General features: G+C 37.3%; 1 protein-coding gene across 1 annotated transcript; it reads left to right on the top strand.

Moving 5' to 3' along the window:
* Positions 1-1,577: 1,577 nt before the first annotated feature.
* On the top strand, positions 1,578-11,154 carry LOC116133896 (E3 ubiquitin ligase PQT3-like). Its single transcript, XM_031419565.1, has 15 exons — positions 1,578-2,515; positions 3,117-3,213; positions 3,509-3,590; positions 3,697-3,863; positions 4,010-4,086; positions 4,341-4,397; positions 5,117-5,273; positions 5,375-5,523; positions 5,712-5,876; positions 6,040-6,339; positions 8,309-8,365; positions 8,536-8,782; positions 8,971-9,099; positions 9,308-9,383; positions 10,481-11,154. The coding sequence occupies exons 1-15, from the start codon at positions 2,350-2,352 to the stop codon at positions 11,111-11,113; spliced, it is 2,559 nt and encodes an 852-aa protein (XP_031275425.1). The 5' UTR covers positions 1,578-2,349; the 3' UTR covers positions 11,114-11,154.
* Positions 11,155-11,522: the final 368 nt, after the last annotated feature.

The following is an 11,522-nucleotide window of genomic DNA, read 5'->3' as shown; positions in this document are numbered from 1 at the left end:
TTACAAGTTTNTATTAAATTTAATTCACTTCAATACTATTTAACTCAATCACATCCCGCACAAACTCTTTAGCAGGTGTTTGGTTGGGGGTTATGTGGGATTACTAGGGTTATGTCATCTTATATTACTTGATTATCACGTTTGGTTGTCAAGTAATATAAGATTCCGGTAATCTTTAAATACCAATAGTAGTTATTGTTGGTAATATTGGAGGTAATCTGATTACCTCCATTTTTTTAGGTATTCTAAGATTACCTAGGTAATCTTTTTTTTGTTACAATTCTATCCTTTATTAATAAAATTTTAGGACAATAATGCCCTTATTTTTAAATTTTTTTACATGAATATGACTTTTACTATTTCAACCAAATTAATTAACTTTTTGGACAAAATTACCCTTGAATTCAAAACAAATTGCAGCCCACCCACTTGCCGCCGGCAACCACTGCTGCAGCCAGAATGGTGCACGGAAAGTCGAAAATGGTTGCCGTGCGCCGATATGATATTTGGCCGGAAATGCCCAGATCATGCCATATCAGGTCGGAAATTGCTTAGATCGTGCCAGATTTGGCCATCAAAGGCCAGATTCGTTGATCTGGCTGTCAATGGCCAGATTAGATTTGCCCGTTGACGGCTAGATTTGTCACGTTTAGCCATTTCTGGCCAGATCTTTGGCTAGAAATGGCCATAAGGTGCACGAACGCCATTTCTTACCTTCCGTGCGCCGTTAGGTTGCTAGCTGTCGATGGCGTACGGTGGTTACCGACGGTCAACAGTGGCTGGGTTGGCAGGGGTGCTTTGTTGATTTTCCAAACTTTTATTATGGAGTTGTTTTTGCTAAGTTTTTAAATGCATATAATAATCTACATAATAATCAATATAAAAAAATAATATAATAATAATATTTAATTAGAGGATAATTCAGTAATTTAAATAACATACCCACCAATTTATTCCTCCCAACCAAACATATTAATATAACGGAAAATAATACAGTTACCGAAATGAGCGCACCGAATTCATGCACTGAATGACGTGGCGTAATCTTGACCATCGATTAATTATGAATTAATATTAATCGATGGTCAGGATTACGCTACGTCATTCGGTGCGCTCCTTTTAGTAATTGTAGCATTACTCTAATATAACATACCCACTAATTAACCAAACACATTTTTCTAAAGATTTTCAATAATCTTTAAGGTAATCTAACATTCCCAGTAATCTAACATTCTCTGAACTAAATGCCCTCTTAATCCAATCTAGTGCGGCCTACCTAATGCACCTAGAACATATTACTCGTACTAATTATTTGGGACCAGCCGAAACGGATTGGGCTGGCTGTCATTCATAGAGTTGGGCCTAAAAGTTTGTGGGCCGAATTGGTCATATAATATGTGGCCCACTCCAGCGTTATCCGGAAACAATGCGTCCATCGACAGCGCGAGAAACAGAAACGCGCTCGTAAAAGCGAGTGGAGACGTGCAAACACCTTCCCCGTGCAACGTAAGGAAATCATTACTATGGCCTATAAATACACCACACACAAATGGGCATGCCACAATATCAATCAGTTGTTGAATCAAGAAACTAGAATAATCTCCCTCACTTTATAGTCTTTATTATGAAACCCTAACCCTAATTTTGCTATTTCAAAGCCATTATCTGATCTTTGTAAACCCTAACTCTATACAACAGTCTTCGGCTTCGATTTTTGCTCTCATCTGTTCTTGATTTCGCGGCTTCTTATCTTGAAGACAATTCAACGGCAACTTTTTGGTTGCTTAAAAGTTTCGCGTTTTGCCGCAAAGATCATCTCTATTGATCGTGGATATCGCTTCGTCGATCGCTAATTAATCAGTTTTTGAAGATTTTGGTCGGCGGCGATTCTTTTAATTGAAATCCAATATTTGGGGTTTTCATCATTTTTCTGTTGGATCTGCCATTTTTTCATTGAATTGAGAGAATCGGCTGCGAATTTCTCGTTTGCTGTGTGCGAGAAGGAGTTTGCCTCAGATAATTTGAGAGTTTGAAGGTTTCAGTCTCGTATTGAATAAATTAGTTTTTTTGCCTCGAGCAACGCGTGAAGAATATTCAGCGGGATCCATTGCGCGAATTGATTGGTTCGATCTTTCATTAGTTACACCGAAGAAATCAGAAAAAAAATAATTAAAAGAGAGACCTTTGCTTTTGTACTTTGTCATATTTTTGTTTGTTCGAGTTTTAAGTTCATTTGAATGTCAGGCCTTTTAATTTTTTAAGGCCTTTGATTATATCGTTATATTTGTGTTTCCTTTTCCCATTTTCCATATATTCTATTACAATATTTTATCAAATCAGAAAAAAGGAATGGCTGTTTATTACAAGTTTAAGAGTGCAAGAGATTATGATTCTATCGCAATGGACGGTCCATTTATATCAGTTGGTACCTTGAAAGAAAAAATTTTTGAATCAAAGCATTTAGGCAGGGGTACCGACTTCGACCTCCTGGTCACTAATGCCCAAACTAACGAAGGTTGGTTTTTGCTTTCTAGTAGTACATTATAATAATGGGTTTTTAATCTTGATTTCTTAACAAATTTGGGTTTCTAATAGTGAGATAAGTTTAGCTTTCTGGGTTTGGGATTTGCCGTAATCAATGATGATAGCTTTGCTGTTTCTGACTGTGTGCAAAATGAAAGTCATATGGCTTTTGGCTTTTTGCTTCAAATTAGTAGGCATGCCTTACTGGATTTAGATCTATAACAGCAATGTTGTCTTAATCAGAAATAGGTTGTGGTTTGTAATGAAACCTAATCAGAAATAGGTAGTGGTATATAATGAAGTAATATTTATTTGGTAAGTTGGCTACAAGCATTGATAATATCAAAAGAAAGTATCGGACACAGAAGCACTTGGGGTTACTGGATAGAGCAGAAAACTGAATCTAATGGCAGGCAATTCCATTTTTCTTGAGTGGTTAAGAGATGGTTACTGGGTTTTAGTAGTTAGGCTGACATTTTTCTGACTGAGAGTTAAAGGGGAATTGTGTGTTGTGGTGAAATTATGTTTAATTCATGGGTCAATATCTTTGTTGTGTTTTTATAGACTTTTTTCTCTCTTTTTTGCAATTTCAGAATATCTTGATGAGGCAATGTTAATTCCAAAAAATACTTCTGTATTAATTCGTCGGGTTCCTGGACGGCCTCGCATGCCCATTGTTACCGAGCCAGAGTACTTTCTCAAACCTTTAAGTTGTTAATCTATTGGTTGTTGTAGGTCAAGGTGATAATAGATGGTTATGAAGATTTTTGTTGTAGTAGCATCAAGATCATGGTTATGAAGATTTTTGTTGTAGTAGCATCAGGATTGCATGATCTATGAGCCCTGACCTTGAAGATTCAGGCAGTGTTGTTTTATATTTTATAAGTAAAAACATGTTATTGTCCTTGATGTTATTTGTATTGTCTAGTTGCTGGTGAGACAAGTTATGGGGGCTTGGTGAGTTTACTGAATTTATATTATGCAGGCCTAAGGTGGAACCTGTGGCTGAGGACACACAACAAGAAAAGAGTAGCTTCCAGGCAGCCGATACTTCTGTTATGATATATGTAAGCTTTTATTCTATGGTTTTCCCTTGAGATTATATTGGGTTTGTTGTAAGTTGATGACTTGATTTCCTGTTCATTTAACTAATATTGTCTTAAATGAACACAGAATGAAGACACTGAATGGGATGAGTTTGGGAATGATTTGTATGCAATTCCTGAAGCACCATCTGTGCAGTCAAGCAATCCACTTCCAGATGCTCCACCATCAAATAAAGCTGATGAGGACAGCAAGATCAAGGCTTTAATTGATACTCCTGCCTTGGACTGGCAGCGGTGAGATCCCATTTGGTTTTTTTCTGCCGCATTTTTTAATTCTGATGATTGATTTTTTGACTGCTAAAATGATATTAAATGCAGATTAGAATTTTTTTTTTCCTTTACATTACATTTTATGTTAACTTTTTGGATTGGATTTGCAGGCAAGGTTCTGATGGTTTTGGCCCTGGTAGAGGCTTTGGAAGGGGTATGGGAGGAAGGATGGGTGGACGTGGTTTTGGTGATTTTCTATGACCACATCTTTTTAATTTAATTTAATTTTACATATTAATTAGGAAATGTTAGTTTTAACTGAATTTGTATGCACTCTCTGTGCATGTGTCTCTCTTTCAGCATCTTTTTGTGTTTATCGGCCTGTTATGTTGATTTTGGCATATCTGAGGTTTACATGTTCGTTTATTTGTGTTACTGTAAGTATACTACTAATTTGGCTATGTAAAACTGATTCTGGGTTAATCTTCTGAGATCTTTCAGGTTTGGAGCGTAAAACACCTCCACAGGGCTATGTATGTCACAGGTGTAAGGTTCCAGGTATGCTTACACTTGTCTTTTTCGGTTGTCCTTTTGTAAAAAACCTACTTGGGGGATTTAGTTCAGACGCATCAATGCATTAATTTTGATTATTCTGTAATGACATACTTCTTTAAGATGGGGCATGGATTTGAGTCTAATGTACCTAGTGGTGCTTACACCCTAGGTGCAGTTTTGAAGCCGAAAATTTAACTAAGCTGTTGTTTGAACAAAACATCTTCAAAATAGGTAGCCAGCTCTTGTTAAAAGTAAAGCCTGTATTGAAATTCATTGGGATTGAAAAGAAAAAAAGAGCCTCGATTTAAGTGTTTTGATAGCCTCTATGTGATTTTCTCAGCAATCTTAAATTTATTTTCAAACTTCTAATGTGTTATTTTCATACAAAAATAAGATATCCAAACTCCAAAGGGTTGATCAAATAAGGCATTTTCAATTTTTTTCCATTTTGGGGTAAACAGTGTCAGTAAAGAAATTATTCAGCCTTTTTGAATGCTTTGAAAGTCTTGTTTGGGATTCTGATTTTACTATTTCTTAAACTTTTTCAAAACTATTTATATATAAGATTTGAAATGGAATTGATATTCAAAAATAGCTTATGCCACACTACATGTATGTTATGCATTGCATATAAAGAACTCCAATGCTTTGCCTTCCTTTTAAAACATAGTTAAAAGTTTTTATTGGGAAATATTCTCAATGTATTGAAATTTCTTATTCAGGACATTTTATTCAACATTGCCCTACTAATGGTGACCCAAAGTATGATGTCAAAAGATTTAAACATCCTACTGGTATTCCAAAGTCAATGCTAATTGCTACTCCAGATGGTTCATATGCCTTGCCAAGTGGTGCAGTTGCTGTTTTGAAGCCAAATGAGTAGGTTTATGCCACATTTATGTTTAAATTTTTGTTTGTCCATTGGAGAGAACTCAGTAGTGGGCATATTGATGCATTGCAACCTATTGTAATATTTACAGGGCTGCTTTTGAGAGAGAAATCGAGGGCTTACCTTCCACACGTCCTGTTGGTGATCTTCCCCCAGAACTCCACTGCCCATTGTGCAAGGAAGTAATGAAAGATGCTGTATTAACAAGCAAATGTTGTTTCAAGAGTTTCTGTGATAAGTGTAAGTTCCCTGTCATAAGCTTGTATTTTATGATTTTATCACTTAAGCATGATAAATTTTCTTTGTCATATTCAGAGATTTTTACCTATTACTGTCAGACATGTTCCTCTCTCTTGCTCCTTGTTTTCACTGCATTATTATATACGTTCTCCTTAAATTGAAGCTTACATCTGTACAACATAATTCAGGCATCAGGGACCACATTATTTCAAAAGCAATGTGTGTATGTGGGGCCACAAATATTCTCGCAGATGATCTTCTGCCAAACAAGACACTTAGGGATACGATAAATCGTATTTTGGAGTCTGGTAACAGTAGTGCTGAAAATGCTGGAAGCACTTTTCAAGTTCAAGGTCCGTATTAAGATGCATGCCTTTTTTTTTTTTTTCACCATTTGTTTCTGGTTTAACGAAAATGACTAATATCATTGTTCTTCTTGTAGATATGGACCTTTTATTTTCACCATCTGTTTCTGGTTTAATGGAAATGACTAATTTCACTGTTGTCTTCTTATAGATATGGAATCTGCCAGGTTGCCGCCTAAGGTTCCATCTCCTACTATGTCTGCTGCTTCAAAAGGAGAGCAAAAGCCATTGCCTATTGAAGAAGAAACTCCAGTCATGAAGGAGACAGCAGACGAGGGAAAAGCTGTTATTGCTCCACAGCAGGTTCTGGAAAAGCCAAGGGCAGTAGCAAAAGCACCTGATGTGTCTGAAGCCACACTTGAGTCAATGAGTGTGAAGGAGCCTGCATCACAAGGGAGTGCCCCACTGGTGGAGGAGGAAGTCCAGCAGAAGATGGCTTCTGGGGAGGCAGGTAACATTTGTTCTTCCATCAATTTTTAGGCGACGCACCAGTGTTGGGTGGGCTAAATCACCTTGTATTTAATTTTCCTTTCATATAATTTATGCCTGAAAAACTTACTATTCCTTGTTTTGTTAAACTCTAGAAGAGCATGTGGAAAGAAAGATTTTTAGTGGGATAGAAATATTGTATAGGTTGATTGTTGAAATGAGGCATGATAATTGTCTAACTAGCTTTGATTATTGCTTTGTCAGGAAAGAAAAAGAAAAAGAAGAAAGTTCGCATGCCTGCTAATGGCATGCCTCCAAATGGTAGGCCTGTTCTCTTCTTTGGGATATGTTTGATGTTTTTTGCAAATTCACTGATTGTTTCTTTTTCTGANAAAATAGCTTATGCCACACTACATGTATGTTATGCATTGCATATAAAGAACTCCAATGCTTTGCCTTCCTTTTAAAACATAGTTAAAAGTTTTTATTGGGAAATATTCTCAATGTATTGAAATTTCTTATTCAGGACATTTTATTCAACATTGCCCTACTAATGGTGACCCAAAGTATGATGTCAAAAGATTTAAACATCCTACTGGTATTCCAAAGTCAATGCTAATTGCTACTCCAGATGGTTCATATGCCTTGCCAAGTGGTGCAGTTGCTGTTTTGAAGCCAAATGAGTAGGTTTATGCCACATTTATGTTTAAATTTTTGTTTGTCCATTGGAGAGAACTCAGTAGTGGGCATATTGATGCATTGCAACCTATTGTAATATTTACAGGGCTGCTTTTGAGAGAGAAATCGAGGGCTTACCTTCCACACGTCCTGTTGGTGATCTTCCCCCAGAACTCCACTGCCCATTGTGCAAGGAAGTAATGAAAGATGCTGTATTAACAAGCAAATGTTGTTTCAAGAGTTTCTGTGATAAGTGTAAGTTCCCTGTCATAAGCTTGTATTTTATGATTTTATCACTTAAGCATGATAAATTTTCTTTGTCATATTCAGAGATTTTTACCTATTACTGTCAGACATGTTCCTCTCTCTTGCTCCTTGTTTTCACTGCATTATTATATACGTTCTCCTTAAATTGAAGCTTACATCTGTACAACATAATTCAGGCATCAGGGACCACATTATTTCAAAAGCAATGTGTGTATGTGGGGCCACAAATATTCTCGCAGATGATCTTCTGCCAAACAAGACACTTAGGGATACGATAAATCGTATTTTGGAGTCTGGTAACAGTAGTGCTGAAAATGCTGGAAGCACTTTTCAAGTTCAAGGTCCGTATTAAGATGCATGCCTTTTTTTTTTTTTTCACCATTTGTTTCTGGTTTAACGAAAATGACTAATATCATTGTTCTTCTTGTAGATATGGACCTTTTATTTTCACCATCTGTTTCTGGTTTAATGGAAATGACTAATTTCACTGTTGTCTTCTTATAGATATGGAATCTGCCAGGTTGCCGCCTAAGGTTCCATCTCCTACTATGTCTGCTGCTTCAAAAGGAGAGCAAAAGCCATTGCCTATTGAAGAAGAAACTCCAGTCATGAAGGAGACAGCAGACGAGGGAAAAGCTGTTATTGCTCCACAGCAGGTTCTGGAAAAGCCAAGGGCAGTAGCAAAAGCACCTGATGTGTCTGAAGCCACACTTGAGTCAATGAGTGTGAAGGAGCCTGCATCACAAGGGAGTGCCCCACTGGTGGAGGAGGAAGTCCAGCAGAAGATGGCTTCTGGGGAGGCAGGTAACATTTGTTCTTCCATCAATTTTTAGGCGACGCACCAGTGTTGGGTGGGCTAAATCACCTTGTATTTAATTTTCCTTTCATATAATTTATGCCTGAAAAACTTACTATTCCTTGTTTTGTTAAACTCTAGAAGAGCATGTGGAAAGAAAGATTTTTAGTGGGATAGAAATATTGTATAGGTTGATTGTTGAAATGAGGCATGATAATTGTCTAACTAGCTTTGATTATTGCTTTGTCAGGAAAGAAAAAGAAAAAGAAGAAAGTTCGCATGCCTGCTAATGGCATGCCTCCAAATGGTAGGCCTGTTCTCTTCTTTGGGATATGTTTGATGTTTTTTGCAAATTCACTGATTGTTTCTTTTTCTGATTGCTTTAGTAATTAATAAGTATGGTCATCTTCAATCAACTGTAAAGAGTGTTTTATGAAGTGTTTTTGATTAATCAAAAGAATTTTGGATGCCTTGCAGACTTACAATGGAAAACCCCTCAAGATTTTGCAGCTGAGAATTATATGATGCCTCTTGGACCCTCAGCTTATAATCCTTACTGGACCGGCATTCAGCCTGGGATGGAAGGATATGGAGCTCCGTTTGGTGGGGCCATGCCCTATATGGGTTATGCTATGGGCCCCTTAGACATGCCGTTTGGAGGTGTCATGCACCAGGACCCTTTTATGGCACAAGGTTATATGTTGCCCGGTGTTCCTCCTCAGAGGTATGCCCTGTGTGAACTGTTATGAGGGTGTGTTAGCAAGTTGTGGTCTTTTTTTTTCATGTATGGCATATTTGCTGAATTTGGATACAGCACTAGTGTGCTGAATATTGATAAAGGTTGTCTGTGAATGCACTAGATGTATTGTGTTTTATACAAGCATACTAAGCACTTGTTCTCCTAAAATGCAGGGATCTAGCAGATCTTGGAATGGGCATGAATGTTCCACACCCCGCACACCCTGTAATGAGCAGAGAAGAATTTGAGGCACGGAAAGCTGATTTAAGGAGGAAGCGTGAAAATGAGAGACGAAGTGAAAGGTAATATTATTCGATAAATTAATATGCGATGCCAACATTTTATACTTTTGTATTTCATACTTTTTTTTGTATAGCATCACTGATGTTATTCATTTTAAATGTTGGCTTAATATATATGGCATTTGGTTCCTCACTGCCGTATTACTGCAGCTACTTGTATTTGTTGATTGATGATTTAGGTATGTTCGATAAATTCAATTTACTGCAGGGACTTCAGTAGAGATCGAGACTATGCTAGAGAAGTGAGCAGCAGTGTCGATGTTTCTTCCATGAAACCAAAATCTGTATGTCTTTATATTTTCCAAATTTCCCTTTCTTCTCTTTCTGTGTACTACAGCTGGTTTCTTTCATGGTTTCGAGCAACTAGTTGGCTAGATAAAATCACCATGGCAAGAAAAAACCTTTTTGTCAAGATAGCAAATTTTTCTTTCATCTATCGGAAAAGGGAACGAAATTTTGTTCTACTGCTGCATTTAGGATCAAATAATTGGGAATTTTCTTATTGGAGTTTTGGATGGGTTCTTTTCTTTTCGATCTTACTCTATTTAACTTTGAAGATAATTCTCCAATTGACGGGGGTATAGAGAATTTGTAGGACGGATGGAACTTGAAATTTCTTAGCTTCTTTCCTATCCATACAAGTTCTAATATTTCAAGAGCAAAAAGATATAACATTAAAAAAAGGATAACATCTGAACTGAACATTGTTACTGCTCCATTTTATAGGGTATGTTTCATGGTGCTATACGAGCTTTGTGACCCCGTTAATAAAGTTATGCCAGCTTACCTGTACAGACATTTTACTTCCCCGCAGAGTTATAATTTTGGCAGCTATATCTCTCTTTTGTTGGCAAATGCTGTCAAGTGCTGCAGCTGCTTTGTTTTGTAAAAAGAAAAAAGAAATAAAAAAATTACTGATGTGGCTGCCCATGACGATCTGACTGGGATAGTAATTGTCTGAATACACTGGTAAGTTGGCTGTGGGTACTGAGGCTACCTCTGGCTTTGAGGGACAAAGCTGCTGCAGCTTATGATATATACTTTGGGCCAAATGAGTAGGAGCTTGGGCTGTTGCTTCCACCAGCGTCGGGCGTTTAAAATATCTTATTAAACTAACATAACATCATCAAATTTACATCTTATTTTGAAAAAAAATAACTGATGCGTAACTATGTTGTGGGCTTAGATCTTTTAGTTTCTAAGGACACACGTGGACCGGGGGAAAAAATTAATTTAAAACATTTTATTGGTTAAAATGGTTATTAACTGAGTTTTACAATATCTTTCAATTAGTTGTACTTTGTTTATAATAATAACTATAAAAAAGCCCAATACTGTTGCGCTATTTTGACTGAACATTTATATATGCTTTTGGTCGCAGAAATCAATTCCTCAAGCTTCAAGTGCTGATCACAATCACCACCGCCACAGGCCTGTGAGGTTATCTCCAGAACCACCACCACCTCCACCCCCACGGCCATCCAAGAGAAAGTCTGATCACCATCGTGACCATGATTATGATTACCATGACTATGATCATGACCACGACCGTGAACGTGAACGTGAACGTGAAAGGCATCACCATCATCACCATCACCGTTCAGAGTCCTCTTCAAAGCCTTCCTCAGAAACAGTCGTCAAATCCACTTCAACATCAACACCGACAATGTCAGCAGCTGACAAAAAACACAAACTGAGTGTCTTTTCTCGCATTAGTTTCCCTGAAGAAGAAGCTGCCAACGCAAAGAAACGAAAGCTCTCTTCCTCTTCTTCAGCAGCAACAACAGAAGCAGCCAAGCCATCCTCGAATGGATTTTACGAGGACTACAAGTCATCTTCTGCCAAGCTACTTAAGAGTGGTTGTGGTGTGGACTATGAGTCGAGTGATGATGACAGGCATTTCAAGAGGAAACCTTCAAGATATGAGGCAACACCACAACCACCGCCAGCTGTGGAGTGGGAGGAGGAGCCGCGACACTCGAGGGGCTCCACTAGGGAACGTAAGCATAGATAGATTCTAAAAGAGAGGCTGATTTTTCCTCCACTCTGAGTGGGCCGTCGTCTCTCTTTGAGACTTTGGATAAAAGTGTGTACATGGAATGCCTTGTTCCACTCATTCATTGAGAGATGGTGTTATTCATGCTCTTCTCTACTTCGAATAAAACTGCCATTTTGTTAATTTTATATATGATATTTCATTTCACTTCTACTCTTTTCGGCATTTTCATTCTTCCCTTCCACTTGCATTACTGCTTCTCAATTGGATTCATTGTTTCCCTTATTAATATTTTCTAATTAAATTCCAACAATTTATGAAACAACTTGTTATTGCCATTTGAGCCCTTATGATAATATGTCAAAAATTACTATTTCAATTTAAGAGAGGTATAATTTTAATGTAAGGCTAAATTTTATAAATTTTG

This window comes from Pistacia vera, unplaced genomic scaffold, assembly GCF_008641045.1.
Source record: "Pistacia vera cultivar Batoury unplaced genomic scaffold, PisVer_v2 Contig277, whole genome shotgun sequence".
NCBI classification, from domain to species: Eukaryota; Viridiplantae; Streptophyta; class Magnoliopsida; order Sapindales; family Anacardiaceae; genus Pistacia; species Pistacia vera.
This window is presented reverse-complemented; position numbering and strand designations above follow the sequence as displayed.

What these genes read in the sequence shown, in the direction of transcription:
- LOC116133896 (XM_031419565.1), top strand. Translation starts at nt 2,350, where the DNA reads ATGGCTGTTTATTACAAGTTTAAGAGTGCAAGAGATTATGATTCTATC. An exon ending in GATGGGTGGACGTGGTTTTG is followed by an intron (nt 4,087 to 4,340) that starts GTGATTTTCTAT and finishes GAGATCTTTCAG; the next exon opens with GTTTGGAGCGTAAAACACCT. An exon ending in TCACAGGTGTAAGGTTCCAG is followed by an intron (nt 4,398 to 5,116) that starts GTATGCTTACAC and finishes TTTCTTATTCAG; the next exon opens with GACATTTTATTCAACATTGC.